Here is a 16,590-nt window from a genome sequence, read left to right on the forward strand (position 1 = left end):
TTTCACTTCAATGCAGCTGACACTAATATTAACAAGCTACAAAAAAACCCAGGTTTGTCCCTCCTCTGTCCATGGTCTTGAAAAACTCTCTTATCCTCTATGAATGTGAGAGCTTCACTGAAGAGTTTAAGCCCTGTCCCCATAGATACAGGAAGCCAAGTGGAGCTTGTGCAGGTTGCAGGGAAAATCCTTGCAGCAATACTGCAAACGTGCTTAAATATATTTAAAGGCTTTATTTGAAAGGACAATATATTATAATTCCAAGGGTTGAGACAGAAACAAAGATGCTAACTGTACACTTACTTTGCTACATTTTAATGCAGATAATTCTTAATATATATTTCTCTCTATGTAAATAAAAAATCTGAAAATATAAGTCCATGCTGATTGCTATAGTTTGATGAAGTCCAACAACTTAGATATTATTTATATTATAATGACGATGCAGATTTCTTTGCAATATAGTTTACACAATTGAGTGGTTTTATAGTACTGAGAGGCAACATCCCATCAAAAAGAATAAAAGAAGAAAGAGTGAGGGAGGCTCACTTCCTTAAAATGGAAGCTCAGCTGGACCATTACTGCCAATATATCCCACAATGTTCTGCCAGCAGAAGGAAGATAAAATCTGTGTCTTGTCATTTGACAGGAGTGATACTGCCCAGATTTTTCTGAGGTTCCACAGGAGCTTTCTTCCATATCCCAGAAGGTGTAAGTTACCTGATCCAACTCTATAAAACATCCAACTCCAACTCTGAAATCAGACTGAGCCATCAAAGAGATCTGTATGAATAGGAACACTGAAACCTTTAGGTATATTTATCTCAGAGCACTGGTAGGAGTACAGAACTTCAAAGGGAACATATGGAAAGGCCCACCAACTTCTGTAGCAATGCAGAGACCTTTTCCCATGCCCCTTTTCTCACAGTCAGGCAAACAGAAAGCTGGGAATGCTGTTCAACAAACAAGGCAAGGCAAGAACGTCTCATCTGAGTGTAAGAACAACTACACTGGTTTGTTGTCAGTGTCAGGACTGAGAAAGCTGGTGTGTGAGACCTGGAAATAAGCAAAATTCTTTGTATAGACTATATAAACACACACATCAGGCATGTATATAAGTGTAAAGTCACTTCTTTATAAATGGTTTTCAAAACTTTCAGTTGGCAGACTCCTGAACATTTTCCACATGTGGACAAGACCCTCGTACAGCACACTGAAGGCTGCTTATGGTTAGAGATTGCTTCTCTTTCCTGCTGTTCCGTAAAGAAGTACTTGTCCTGGCTCAAAAATGCTGGACTATATAACAACTCAACCTCCATGTCCTATTATATTTAAAATGCTCTAGACAATTTACTGAGGAAGAAGTTGTGATATGTCAGTGTAGCTGGCACTGGACTACTGAGGCCAAAAAGTGAGAAAGAATTTCCAAACAAGTGGAAACCACAGGTTTCCTGACAGAATTCATTTTTAAACTGGGTAAAACTGACTGTTAACAGTCAATTTATAAGGGAAAAAAAAAAAAAAGAAAGAAAGAGAGACAATAGTATATACCTATTTAATTCAAGTACTGAGATAATATTTATTGTTTAAGAAATTTGTCAGCATTGAATCACACCATGGAATTGTTTCCATATGATTTTTACCTCTGTAAGGGCCCAAGATTTTTATGTGCAATGCACCTTTCCAAGTGGTCTAACCTCACCCTTTGATATATTCCTTCTTTCTCCTTCTTATTTTAAAATCATGCATTAGTTATCAAGTCAGTCTTTTTCTTTTGCCAGCATTTATCAGTCTGCTAAAAACTCTTTTCTTGAACTAATTTTGTGTAAGTTTTTCACTTTTTTCTTTTAAGTAAAATTTAGTTTTGCTTTTTGCAAGTAAAAATATTTCCCTGTGGCTGTGATGTTTTTTGTTTTCATTTTGTATTCTCTTGTTTCACAAATCTCCACTATCTTGAATTTAGTTTACTAATGAAGGTCTTGACACCTAAACCCAACTTTGTAATTTTTTTTACAATCTTTGTTAGAAGATATAGAGACCTATTCATTTGTATTTTTAAACAAATTGTATTTGTATTTAAAAAATTGCCTGCCTTCCAAACAAAAATAATTTTGAAGAATTATTATTTTTTCTTTTTTCAAAAAATTGCTGTGACATTGAAAATTTATCAAAATGTTATGAAAATGTGCAGAAAGTTATTGAATATTGTCACTTTAAAGCTGATAAATTTTTGATAAAAATCTTAATGTAAATTTGATGAAAAAATTAAAAATTGGGAAATATGTTCTTTTTCAAACACTTAAAAACAACTTACATATCATTGCATGGATAAAGTTTTAAATATTTCAACCAGTTGTAACTGTATAATAATTAGGACTATATATAGCACTGCAAATGGGCATTAACAAAGCATTTATAGAATATTGCAGAGGATCTTAAGACATCCTTATATTTTTTAAGCTTTCCACATTCTAGATCTCCAGCCTTTTGTTTTCCAAGTGTTTGGGGCTTTTAAGGGTATAACTGGCAAGATTTTGAATTCTGCATCAAAGTAATAAATTTAAAAAAAAAATGAAAACTGTTGGAACAAATGGACTTTGATACAAATGTAAAAGTAAAAAATGGACCTTTAAGATCATAACAAGCACAGTCAGTTATGATCCTCTATAAATGTAAACAGAAGAAATGCTAACAGATGCCACTGATATTTTATAAGTAATCCAATATACTCCTCTTGGTTTGGCAGCGTCTAACTGGAACAAAATTCTTCCCAAACTAAAGCTGGGGTTTCTTTCTAAAGACAAATATCAATATTTGTTCATTCTATGTAAAATATTTTACTCCTTTCCATTATTTGAATGTACAATTTGTATGTTACAAATTATTACCAGTAATGGAACCATCCAAATATTTTCTTCCAATAAACAGAAAGACCAAAACTTTCATAAATGGTTTTCACACTTCTCAGTTCATCACAAAGAAGGTTTTAACCTGAGCTCATATACACTTGTTTCCTTGTGTGTTAACTACCCCAAAAGTGCTACAAATGTAGAGCTTTGTTAATACATAAATAAGCAGTAAATCAAGGACAGCCGAGTTCCTGATTTAATATTCAGGAGAAACAGGAATTATATTGGTCCAATCACATTTAGAGAATCATCCTTCTTATTCTGATTCTGTACTTCAGAAGTGGCTCATGTCTTTATGTGGACAAAGAACATAGAAACTGAAGAGGAATATTTATTTCTTCCAAAAGCACCAATATTTGGAAGCTTGAATGCCTTAAAGCCATAGCACTTTATTCTCTGAAAGAGAAATGGAAATAGAAAGTTTGAAAGTCCCACCTGCTCTCATTTCTAACATTGCACTCCTTTGGCTAAGGGAGTCTCCTCCACTCAATAGAAAGGTTGGCCTCTGTTACCCCATACTTCAGGCACTATTTGAAGTAGTTGAGTCCTGCCACAAGGAAAAACTTCTCCAGGAAAAGTTCAGAGTCCAGCACGGCAATGTGGGCAGCCCGGCCTATCAATGTGTTGGCGGTGTTAGGCAGAGCATGAAACACGTTGTGTCTGATCAAAGTGCAGTCCTTGGCCCCAGTCAAAGGCTGGAGCAGGTTGTTGATCATTTCTGCGTAAACAGGACCTGAAAAAGAGTTGAGATATCACATGTGCACGCCAAAGCTCCCAGATCTTATCTTTTTTCCCAGTATTGTTTAATTGCAGTTGCGGTGAGAAGGAAAATGGAAGCAAGGCCAAGATAAATGTGAGAGATAGCAGCCCAGTTCGAAGATTTGCCAAGTGCCAGAGTGGTGTTCATCTAATGGAGGTACTGGCCATGAGGAGGAATCTGCTGAAGCTGCTTAGCATGAGGACTAGGATGTGCTCAGCCTTTAGTCACCTTTTCTCTGTCAGTGAAGAAAATGCTTGTGTTTCTTTAAGGGTAGTGAGGTTGGACTCACACTGCCTGGGGATTCCAATGTGAGAGGGTCTGGCATGACACAGGCCCATTTGGGCTTCTCTGGGGATGCTAATGCAGGAAGGACATCATGTAGATAGCTGAGGTGTTTATAGGGGCAGAAACAATGGCTCAGGAAACATGTACAGATAAACGTACTGATCTGGCTCCTGCTTGGTCAAACATGTCCCAAGGAACAACCACTGTAGGAGAGCTGAAGAATTACCTTTTAATTCATGTCTGAGGTAGGATAGAAAGAGCTCTCATTTAAGTAAGGGGTGTGAAGGTAACCACACTGATTATTGGGCCTGTGTGTCTCTTTCTGTTTCCGAAGAATACCTCCATTTCTAGGTAATCACATACGTGAAATGGGGATGAAATTGCACTGACCATTATTCCTGGACATGGTATCAAACTGAAGCCATGAAACATTTCATAAATGAGGAAGACTTCTAATAACAAAGGCAATAACTGGGACCACACATAGCCTGAGCTCATAGGAAGGCCTCTGGTGGTGAGTCCTGATGTGTTTTACAGATTTTATTACAAACCTGTACGATTTTATATCTGTCCCTTAAATTACCTTGCAATCATTCAAACACTATTGAAAACAAAGGGAAAACCCCCCTACTTTGGATGTGTTGAGAGAGATTTCATTATGTGTAAAAAAGGGGAGACAATACAAGTAAATCAGTACACTACAGAAAAACATTGTCAAGAGCTAGTTCTATTAGCACTTTTAAAAAAAATAAAATTAGAGGGAATGGCAGGAAGCAGTAAGAGACCTTTGATTATGACCTGATTGAAATTTGTTTTCATCAGGCAAAGAGCTTCTTGAAAAGCTTCTTTTATTGATTTCAGTAATTTCCTGTGGGAAGTGAACACTTTATTCTGTATCAAATAAACATTTGAGTTTTCATCGTGCTGATGAAAAACCCTTCTAATGTAATGACCTCAGTTGCACAAAAATGCAATTTTTCAACAGCCTTGGGAATATATAAAAGATCTTAAACATACCTGTGTGTCTGTCCTTAAGTGCATTTTTGCACATTTCTATTCTTGCTGAATGAAAGGGTACATATCTGTCTTGGGGTGAGGCCACTAACACAACATTTTTAAAATACTGAAGACCTGTGGCAAACATATTAAATACATTAATCACAATTAAGCACAGTGATGAAAATGCATACAGTGTCAGCATGACTATTTCATGTTCAAAGGCTTTTGAAAATCTACACTGCAATAGATGGTAATTATTAAAACATGCAACAAAATCTTAGAAAGATTCATAACAGCTTAAACACATTTCTGCTGCTTCTGTGAACTATTTTTTACTTATCAGCACTCACATAGGTTAATTGTATGTCAACAAAGAAAAGCAAGAATTGCCTGTAAAAAAAAAAGCTTTTATTTAAACCTTATTCTTACAAATATTTATACCTTTAAACAGGATCTATTTAAAAATAACACAACTAATTAGTAAAATTCTCAAACAAAATAGAGAGAGGGAGAAGAAAAGGTCATTGCTATGATGTCACACCATTAAATCAGTGTTGAGGGAGCCTTAGGGTCAATCCAGTTCCTGAACTCAGCAGTCACTTAATAAATCCACACTGCTGGTACATCAACTAAGAACCCCAAATCCTCCCTCTTCCCTGGAGGTAATGGAGCAACTGATGAGTTGTGGAAACAAGCCCCTGCTGTTTGACCTGTCTAGGGTCTCTTGAGTGCTCCATCACTTACATTTAACAGAAAGGTACGAAAATGGACACTGATGATCTAATGTACTTGTCCAGAGAGTGTCCTGAGCATAGAAGAGCTGTGGGTTTGTCCTTCATCTTTCCCTCCCTCTTATGGGAAAGTGGTCCAGAACCAGGGCCAGGCTGGATGGGGCTTTTAGCTACCTGGCCTAGTGGAAGGTGTTCCTGCCCATGGCAGGGGGATTGGAACTAGGTGATCTTGAAGGCCCCTTTCTGTATTTCTATCATCCCATAACTACGATTTCTAGACTTTCAAAGAAAATCTGACCATCATCACCACAATGAAAAATCCTGCTGGCTGCCTTTCCAAAACCTGACTAAAGCAGTTTATCATTTTCTTCTTGTGCAGTCAAACCAACTGAGTTTGCAACTTTGGTCTGAAGTAAAAGGTAGGAGAAGCAACAGTGAGTGTTACCATATCTAAAACTTTATGTGAAGAGGTTCAATAGGGAAAAATATTTTGTGTGTTTTGTTGTTTTGGTTTTTTTTTTCTCAAGACAAACATGAGGAACATTTGTTAAAGAGACAGAAAAGTAGCAGCAGGGACTTCTACTTTAATAGAAAGTCAGAAATTGCTGGAGGCTTAATGAGTCATCTGGGAATATAGGCACGGCACTGCTTCTGGCATTTCTCCCTCTGTAGGTGCTCCCAACTTCTTTTGGGAGCAGGGTGCCAGAGTAGGGACATGTCTATTGAATCAGTGCCTGCTGATGCATTCACATATGGACCTATCTACATCTTCAGATATTTTGCCTAAGCATCTACCTGGATGATTCTGACTTTACAGACAACTCTCTCCACATTTAAATTTCTGCCTTCTCCATTTTCAAGGACAACACCTTAATTTGTAGCCTATCTCCAGTCTACCAAGCTAACAAGAAGAAAATTGCTTTGACTCATAGCACATGCTTGGGAATTCATTGCTTGGAAAGTTACAATATGAGCTTTTTGTGTAGACCCAAATTTATTTGAACTTGATAGTAGTAAAGCAGTAATCAACTGTATTACACAGAAATAAGAGCTAGAGAATCAAAGGGGAAATTCAAATAACACAAATTTACATCAACTTCCTGTCATTGATTATGTAGTTTGTATCTGTAGAATTTAGATGTTCTATTCATATTAACATAGTCTTTTTTTCCTATTAGTAGTGTACAAAAGTATGAGAAAAAATTAAACATCAAGTAGTGACCTTGTCACTACATGCTTAGCACCAGTTTGTTCACACACAATATTAAAAATAACTCCTAAAAGAAAACAACTGCTTCAACAGAAGGATTATGCTTGCTTTCTTTTCTTAAGAAAAGCCAGATTTATTTCGTTTATTCATGACAGACCAAAGAAGGGGGAAAAAGATTCTCTATTCAGACATCATTTTTCTAGTGTGAGGCCATACATCTCTCTCTGTAGTACAGAAGTGTCAGAATAGACATGAATAAAATTTTCTCTTCATCTCACAGAGTCATATTTCCTAGAGACAAGAGATGTTAAACTTACAAAAAATAATAAAAAAGGAAAAATGGTTTTCACCTCATAGCATAAATTAAGCAATGATGGCCTGTCAAGAATGATGTTTCTTGCTTGCAGAATATAAACTTAGGTGCATGTTTACTGCTGCACGAAGGTCTTATTTGATGTTGTTTGGCAAATACATTCTCTGATAACTTTCACAGAAAAAAATGCACAGATGAAATTGATAGTAGATTTCAGACAGGGCAGCCCTTCTAAAAAGTATGTTTAAAGAATGATCATTAACAAAATGCAGATTTCCTTCACTCCCTGGAGAACAGGCCAATCCAGCACAAGCCAGTGGGACAGCCCTTGGTATTTACAAAGGCACATCAAGCCCTACTCACCTGTTTTTTGGCTGAGCTGATAGAGGAAACACTTGCGCAGATCCGCGTTGTCCCTGAAGGTCAGTTGCAAAAGCGACCCTGACTTTTTCAACTTCTGCATGAGCCATAGACCTGGAATGAAAATTGGTGCATATTTTTCTCCTTTGTAAATCATCATGCAGGGGAGTTAAAGACATGTGCCTACAGTAAGGATAGCACTGTATTTTAGTAGAAGTCTTGTGTATTCTTTTACTCCTAATCAACAGGGAGAAAAGTCTAAGGGTCTAAAGTTTTAAACTCAAAGAGCGTAGATTTAGGCTATATATAAGGAAGAAATTCTTTACAATGGGGGTGGTGACACTGGAATAGGTTGCCCAGAGATATGGCTGATGTTTCATCCCTGGAAACATTCAAGATCAGGTTGGACAAGACTTGGAGCAAACTGGTCTGATTGAAGATGTCCCTGCTCATGGCAGGGGTGGAACTAGATAATCTTTAAGGTCCCTTCCAACCCAAACTATTCTATGATTCTGTGGTTGTCTCATGCTAGCAGGAAAACACTCGGGAAGACTGAAATCTGGGACATTCCATTTCCATAATAATGGGGTTTTTTTCAGCTGTGCAGATGCCTCTCTTTATTTGCGCCAGAAGAAGTGGGAAATGAAGTGGGAGACTAAGTGGAGACTAAGGGTCATCTCTCATTGCTGCACACTCCTGGGCTTTCCAGGGAGCACTGTAATGGACCTTGCTGTAGATACTGAAAGCCCCTCTCATTGCAGTTTTTTCTGCGTGGGTTTGAAGTCTTCAGCAAATATTTTCTACAGCATCTATGTACAAGTCATGCTACGATAAATTCCTACCTTCATGTGTTGCCCTTTCATGCACTCTGCCATGGACCACAGCCAGTCAAAGCTTTCCCATCAACTCTTACCTGTACTAACCAAAGTGCTGTTGTTGTAAAGGGTTCCCAGGTGAGGCCCAGAGAGGGACAGGAAGGTGTGTAACTTGTTGAGGTAATAGCGAAACCTGGGGCGAGTTAGTACAGATCGAATGATGACGTTACCAAGGGAATGTCCAATAAAACTGTTGCAAAAGAAAGAATTACATTAACATGAAACCAATCTGTGTTTTCTTTAAATTAAACATAAAGATGGCACAAATGGGTCTGGGGGGGGACTCTATCAGGGCTTTCAATAAGATCCTTTAATTATCATTTCATGGTTTTTTCAGCCTACAAGATTCTCTTTCATGTATATCAATGTAAAAATTAGTCTTACTGATTCAATGGCTTTTGACACAGAGCACTTTAGGAAAAGCTAATTTCACTGGATGTTGCTCATGTAACTCAAACAGTTACAGAATATTAGCTCTCACAAAGCTTACCTTATTCGGGATATGGAGAGGTTGTACAACTGGATATGCTGAATAATTTCATCTAATAATCGGTCAGTCATTGTATCAAAATCAGCAAAAGTATCAGTCTGGTGAAAAATGAAATGAGTTGACGAATTAAAATATATGACACTTATTGCAGACTGATGTTATTTTCAAAGTCAAATGAAGCAGAAATGTAATTATCAGTGTAAATTTTCTTTATACATGTTCAAGGGGGAGAAAAGGGGTATTTTTATCAATCTCTGGGTCCTCTTTTAAATTGAAGTTCTCCTTTGAGAGAGGTTGCTGAGTGATTCCAGAATCATAAGCATGATGCTAAAGCAGCCTGACCTGACACTGGTGAGAACTGCTAATGCTCAGCTGCTCTAGATACCAGGCTCTGCACATGGAAGAAAAGGTTTTGGCATTTAGGATTCAACAGATTACTGGAATAAAATACTTTACAGCATTATACATTGACATGAGGGTTATGCTGGTGCTAAGGATGTCATCACAAAATTGTTTGGCCATCTTAATCAAATGCCGTGTGTTTGTTATTCAACAGTCATCAGTAAGAGAATGAGTGCTAGAGACAGACAAATAATTTGTTGCTCGCAACAGTACTGCCAGTTGTGAGACAATAAAAAAAGCAATACATTTCCAGTCTATACGATTACAGACAGATCTTATTCAGAACTTTGTAATTTGGCGATCCAGCAGGACTCTAAATCAAACTTGTAACTAATGAGATACCACAAAACAATCATCAAATGTTGGAACAGCTATTCAGAGCAAACATATGAGTAATTAATGCTTTTGAAACATATCAGTAATTAATGTTTTTGTGACACAATTCATCTTGCTAATTGCAGCTCTTGCAAAGGAAAACATGAGCATATTCACTTTGCAATACAGACTTAAAATAAATGTTCTCATAAACTACAAACAGTCCACTAACCTTCTGCCTGTTTGTTTTGTCTGCATTGATAATTAATGATTTCCTCCTAGGCTCATTATCCCAAACCTTTCAGGTTGTTTAAAAGTGAAAGAATATAAGCCTGAATGTTAATCATAAACAAAACGTGTCAAGCATCATATTTCACCTGATTGTATCTCCATCCTTTACTATAATTTCAGCCTGTTTGAGATTGTCCAAACGCATCACAAATGGATGCCTAAAAAAAGTGATTTGAATTTTCCTCTATAAGGCAAACCAGCTAAATGAATAATTTCTTGAGTTATTTTCGGTGTGGTTCTCAGAGAAGGGAAAAACAGGGACAGGATGCTTTACAACATTAAAATAGCCATCAAGCCACCCAGGTTCCACTTTGGGTGCTGTGAGAACTTCCCCACCTTCCCAGACAATAACACCTCTAAATAGTTCCCATTATGGGTTCTGGATAATCTTAAATACAGATGTTGTAAGATGTTTCATTCTCTGAAAACATTCTCTTCTCTTGGAAGAGGCCTTGATGGAAGTATGAAGCGGTCTCATTACTTTGACCTTGCTTACGTTCACTATGCAGGTCTGCTGCTGACAGAGCTGTGCACTAGAAGGTAGCAAGTTCACAGACTTACACCAACCAGCCACTTCAGAATATAAAAGCTGTTGAACAAAGGTTGGAAAGTTTTGACTCAGATTTTTCAGGTACTCATAAATCAGAATAATGTTTCTGACTGCACAATGGAAATCCTTATCTTGTGCATAAAGTTAGGCCTTTGGTCATAAATACGGCTCCACTGCCAAGCAAAGCACAGGATTCATTTCTGTTTCTCTGTCTAGGTCAGTAATCAATTTTTCTGGAAGACATTTGTTTATCATTCAAGGAAATAAATCCCATAAACACTGCAACAGGAGAAACAATGGCTGATGCAGCAAAGGGAGCTGACAACACCTGCTGGATATTCCACATCCTCTGGAAAATTTAGCATCACTAAACTTTCTGCTTTCTGTTGGTGCTGTGTTGCAGAAGCACCAGGCTGCCAAGTTTGCAAACTGGCAGGATAAATCCATTTTCTTCCTCTTAGGTCTAGTCCTATTACTGCTAATGTCATTGCCTTTGACTTTAATGCCAGGAATATTTTCCAATAGGTTTGAACACCCTATCAAGTTAGACAGGAATAGAACCAGGCCTTTGCACTAAATACTACATAAAACTCCCTGAATTCCCCAGCGCTTTTGTTTCACTCGGCTGGTGAAAAGGCTTTTGCTGAAGGCACTATTTCAGTAATCTAAAGGAAGACAGAAATTAGCTCTGTACTACCTGATTTCTTTCAGACATTAGGAAGTCCAGTTTTCCACCAGGAAGTCCCAGTTCTATAAAAGTCTTTACCAGCCGCAGATCTGCACTGTTGCCTAGGAACAAATGGTACTTTATAAGATGAAATTCAACAGAAAAACAACCAACGTAGAGTCAATTTAACACAATAACCTTGACACCACGGAGCTCTTGCTAAGTGCTGCTAAGAAGGTTATCACACCTCAGGTTCATGCATTGAAACAGCAAAAGAACAGGAATTCCCACAGCCTGCCCCAGGTGGGCTAGACCTCACCTGCTGCTATGGGGGACTGCATAAATATTGGGGAAGAAAGAGCAAAGATCAGGTCCAGAATAAATCTGTCCTCTATTTGCTGAACAGCAGAGGTAAGAAAAAAAGACAAGCTGAGGTGAGGCCCGCAGGGACACCTCAGTACCTGTGCTAGGTATAGGGCTGTGCCTTGAGATGCAGAGTAGCCCATCTCATGTATTCACAATCAGAGGTGGTGCTGAAATACTGTCAGATTCCTAATACTTTGAGAGATGCCTCATTCTGTACTTGGAAATTCCAAAGTCTTCTGAAATATTTTGTTGGTGAAGGAGGTACCACCACCTCACGAGAAGGGTGTTCCTGCTGCTGGGATATTCAATGGCAAACAGTCCTTGCTGAAGCCAGTGTTTTTCTTTATTTTTGAGATTTCAGAGCCTCTATCACTTCTTCTCCATAGTTTCAGTGTCAACATCTACACCTTTCTAACTGATATAAATTAATTTGTCAAGAGAGAGTTCACATTTAACATAACCATTTCCTGCTTAGAAAGCATATACATAAAAACATCCCAGGATCTGCTTCCTCTGGAGTGAAGAATGATTTTTATTCTCTCACTTTCTAAAGTCAGCCACTATCTAATCTATAACAGTGTTTTGGGGATTTAAGTAACATTTTTCTCCTGGGGACATACTGCAAAACAATCAAGCATCCGTGGAAAGACAGGAGGAATTACTGTAATGCACTCTCCCTGTACATGGTAGGGCTGATGTGCTTTGGTGTAGATTTCTGTTTAAAAAGAAAAAAAAAACAAAACCAAAAACTAAAAATAGGTAGCAGGAACCAATGTATTAGCAAAAATATTTAATATTCCCCTAGATCTTTTATTACAATGGACTGAATATCATAAGGAATAAATACTTAGCTAAAACAAATACTTAGATTCTCCATTCTTTCATATTTGATGAACATCTGTTTGGTTTTTTGTTTTTTTTTTTTTAATTTACACAAAAATGACTTACAAACAGCAATTCTTCCTGGCCTTACCATCCAATCCATGGACACAGACAACCAGGTGAATTCCATCTTCCAAATTTTCTTCCTCTTCCTCTGGTGGAAAATATGGGATATCAGAAGCTAGTACAGATAAGTCACTGTACAGAAATCCTTCAATCTTCATTTCTTTTTTAAATTTTTCTTTGGCCTGATAAAAACTGGAGAATACATTAATTAATCACAATAGAACTGGGTGTTCAGCAACAAACCTTCAAACTAGAAATGAAGAGGCTTTTCTTTGCAAGAAATTATGTCTTAAGCTTTCAAGTAGACACCTGGATGCAGTTCCTTATCTATTAGGACTGAGAGATGCCAGAATGAAGAGAAGAAACTCTGGTTTTGAGTAATTTGGCTACATATAGAGAAGAACTAAAGTGCATTATCAACTCGCCCTTGCCAGAGGAATGAAAGAGTAGCAAAAAGTAATTTTCTGGTAGCTCATAAAATTAGACTGAGATACAGAATTAGCAATTTTGCCTCTTGACAATATGATTGGCCTTAAAGGTACTGAAATGCAAAATGTATAATTTTGCCACCACCAGATTCACTTATAGTGAGGTAGAAGGTGTTCTCCCCCTTCCTCAAGCTAGAGCTAAAGGATGCACCTCATATGGTAGGTATTTTTGGGGTTATTTGGTTTTGGTTTCTTTTGAAAACATTTAGTAGCATTTAGAAGAGCACCCCAATGCTGAAAGAATTAAGGTAACAACGTTCCTACCAAAGGTCTAAAATTTGACACCTGAATTCACCCTAAAGCATTCTCTAGCTGCAGATGCCAAACTCTTCAGTGGCTTTTTGACTTAGTAAAACTTATCCAGATAATTTACGAATTAATAATCACAATGTAAGTGTAGAATAAAGTAGAAAACTGGGATGACCAGATCAGGAGATATAACCTTTAAAGCCTGGGGATATCTTAAGGCCACTTGATACAATCATAGACTCATTAAGGTTGGAAAAGACCTCTAAGATACTCAAGTCCAATGGTGAGAAATCGCTTACATCAGCCCAACAAATTTTAAGGGACACAAGAATGAAAAAAATAGCTTTTGAACCATGAATCTGGAAGCCTTGGAGTCATGTGCATGAATACATGCTCAAATGTTCTGTTTCACAAAGAAGAAACAAATTCTGTGCTTAGATTTGCCAGGAATTAAGCATGGTGTATAAAAAAATTTTCAGGCTTCTTTCAAAAGAATAAAAATAAAATCTTGGGTTGAAAATGAGTGTTCATGCAGGCAGACAACATTTTGGGCAGCTGAATGGGTTGAGAAATTTCAGTGCTACTGTTTTTCCTCAGCACAGCAGAGACACCAAACTATAATGGAAAAATATAAGTGCTAGAGTGCCAATCTGTGAAATGGGCCCCTGTGACATCAAGGTCATGATGTGGCACTTTCACATTGAGCAATGAAGCAAGAAACAAAAATAATGCCTCTTCTCCAGCTATTCATGGTTCCAATTCTCCCATTTTTCCAGTTTGAGAAGGTGAAGTTGAGACATACCAGCCAATCTGAACTCCCCATTTCATAGTGTAGCTACAGAGTGCAGCTATTAAAGCAGAAGAGAAAAAGAGTCTGTAACATTGCCACAGTGAACTGACTATCTGGGATCGATACTCTGGTATGAATAGTCTTGATTACATGAAGGAGGGTCAGGTCTCAAAGATTATTTAGACACCTAAATCCCACTGCTAGTCATGAGAATTAAGGACCTAATATCTTTGGCAATCTTGGTCTCTCTGTGTTTTAATCCTTCCTGTCTATTTAGATTATTCATTCTATATGAATCATTTGTCTGTTTGTATTATTTATACTGAAATTCCTCAGGCAACTGTCTCAAATGCAAGCCTCCTGTATGCCTAGTGCATTAGGGTCCTGAACTGTTTCAGGGTCTCTTGGCATTACTATTACATTAATGAAGTAATTAGTCATTCTTACTTCAGCATCCTTTCGTTGGTCTCTTCATCCATCTCATCTGAATTAGAACAGACAACTCCAAATGAGCCCAGAGGCTGGCGCGTGATGGGGAACGCAGCCTGCTTTGCCGAGGAGCCCGCCATGGCAGGGGTCTCTTTGAGCACGGAAGAAAAGGGAAGACAGGTGGCTGTGCAAGAGACGGACAGATTAACCACATCAGCAGCCTTTCTGCTTTCCAGGGCTACTCCCTCTGTCGTGGCCAAAGGAAACCCGGTGCCGTTCGCTACAAGTTTATTCTCTTGGCTGTTGGGCTCCTGAGGACGTTCAGCCTGGTGGGACCCTGCCGCAGGGTCTGCTGAGGCAGGTGAGTCATTGAGCTCAATTTCTTGCAACCCCTGCATTTCTGCATACACTGCTGGGCTCTCATCAGCGAGAGAGCTGCCACGTTCTCCTCGCAGTGAGCCAAATTCAATGGAGGTCTCTGAAGGAGCTTTAACAGGATAGCAAAAATCTGGTACCACCTTTATGCTTTGTGAAAAACTCTCCTCTCCTGAAATTCTACTATTGGAGGAGCCCTGTGGTATTTTTGAACTGTCCGGCTTAAGTTTATCCTTTGGATCCTCAATGCATGTATCAACCTTATCTATATTTTTGTCCAAGTAATTATAAGCCCTTGGTGTTTTTAAGCTGCACTCACCATTGCTCTCCAGTGACAGGCACTCAGAGACATTATCTTGCAGCTGCTTCGGACAAATGGGTGGTCCTGTATTTTCCAGACTACAGCAAGTCTCTGGAAAACCTTTCTCTTCCACCCCTTGTAATTCAGTGTTACTGTTACTGTGTTTGAGGAGGGGTTTGGGATGTCTTCTTGGTTCTATTTTTCCACTTTGAGTAGTGATTCGACACTCAGAAAAGTCCATGATTATTTTTCCATCTTTATCCTCTGTTTCCATGCAGCTTCTTAAGTTTTGATCTGAATCTCCTGGGGTGGCTTCGATGTGTTTTGATATATCCACCTCCTCCGTGGGCTCTTCTGGGCTACTGATCTGAGGAGCTGAGACAGATTTCGTCAGTTTGGTAAGCTCCACTTCCCTCTCCTCTTCCTCAAAGGGCAAAGAGCTGATGGATGTGAGCGACGCTTGGATACCACTGGGCAAGCTGGTGTTGCTTTCTGTGTGTCCACCTTCCAAGGAATTTCGGTGGATGACGTGCCTCCGGACCAGGTGGTGCAGGATCTCTCGGTCACTGGGCAGCTCCAGGGCCCGGCTACGAGCATCAGACCATGCCACTGAGCTTGGTTCACTTTCAATGCCTGAATCAGATATTATAGAGGAAGATCTTTTTATGACCCCTGACATCAGGGTAAATTCTTCACTCTCCTCACCCCGTTGCTCCTTTGTCACTGCTTTCACTTCACAGCTGTGTGAAGGCAAAGCTTTCAAAACAGGGAGATGAGCCTTGGTGTCTGCATCCTCTGGTTTTCCAAGACTGGTCAATTCATTCAGTCCAACCTCAGATGAAGTGAAATTAGTTTCAGGATGACCAAATTCATCTAGTTCATGTACTTCAGTCCTGTCTTCCAAGCCATCAGTTCCACATGCTCCACAATCATACTGAGCACTGACAATTAACACAGGCTCGCTTTTGTGAGAGTCCTTATTGCTGGGTTCCATGCCTCCACAGGTAATATCTGCCCCAAGTCTATTATCTTTTAAAAAAACTTCCTTGGATATTTTCAAGTCTTCTGACATGTGTTCTGTATTGCCTGGCTCTGAGTCAGAAATAGTTTCCTCTCTTGAAACAAAAATATTTTCAGGTTTCCTTTGGCCTTCTTTGTTTGCTGTACATACCTGAGATGTGGAGTGCTGGTTTAAACCTTTAGCAGCAGCTTCAGTACTGCTGTGTAGGCATGAGGGATTCCTGTTTATCCTGTCTGTGTGTATTAGCAGAGTGTCTTTCCCAAAATCTCCTTTCATTACTGCAGTGGCATCATCTGATGCACAGTCTTCATTTTCCTGTGTTACATCCATTTGAGTATTTGAAGGAACCTCAAAATCTTGGAAAACTTCCAAATTCTGATCTGAAAGAAAGAAAGAAAGAAAGAAAGAAAGAAAGAAAGAGGAAGGAAGGAAGGAAGGAAGGAAGGAAGGAAGGAAGGAAGGAAGG

General features: G+C 38.7%; 1 protein-coding gene across 8 annotated transcripts in view; it reads right to left on the reverse strand.

Moving 5' to 3' along the window:
• Positions 1–218: 218 nt before the first annotated feature.
• FAM135B (family with sequence similarity 135 member B) overlaps positions 219–16,590 on the reverse strand; it is a 271,697-nt gene continuing 255,325 nt past the window's right edge. For 5 of the 8 annotated variants that reach the window (XM_042036041.1, XM_042036040.1, XM_042036042.1 and 2 more), the window contains 8 exons: positions 14,446–16,504; positions 12,497–12,663; positions 11,188–11,279; positions 8,933–9,030; positions 8,481–8,632; positions 7,571–7,681; positions 4,972–5,085; positions 219–3,642 (listed from right to left, as the gene is read on the reverse strand). In XM_042036041.1, the coding sequence (XP_041891975.1) occupies positions 3,437–3,642; positions 4,972–5,085; positions 7,571–7,681; positions 8,481–8,632; positions 8,933–9,030; positions 11,188–11,279; positions 12,497–12,663; positions 14,446–16,504 (2,999 nt within the window). In that variant the 3' untranslated portion in view covers positions 219–3,436. Of the gene's footprint in view, positions 3,643–4,971; positions 5,090–7,570; positions 7,682–8,480; positions 8,633–8,932; positions 9,031–11,187; positions 11,280–12,496; positions 12,664–14,445; positions 16,505–16,590 lie in introns of those variants that run through there. The other 3 variants (XM_042036045.1, XM_042036044.1, XM_042036046.1) reach the window with 3 other exon arrangements.

Source organism: Corvus kubaryi, unplaced genomic scaffold (genome assembly GCF_017639235.1).
Source record: "Corvus kubaryi isolate FWS band 111438036 unplaced genomic scaffold, C.kubaryi_AGA036_p1.0 37385, whole genome shotgun sequence".
NCBI classification, from domain to species: Eukaryota; Metazoa; Chordata; class Aves; order Passeriformes; family Corvidae; genus Corvus; species Corvus kubaryi.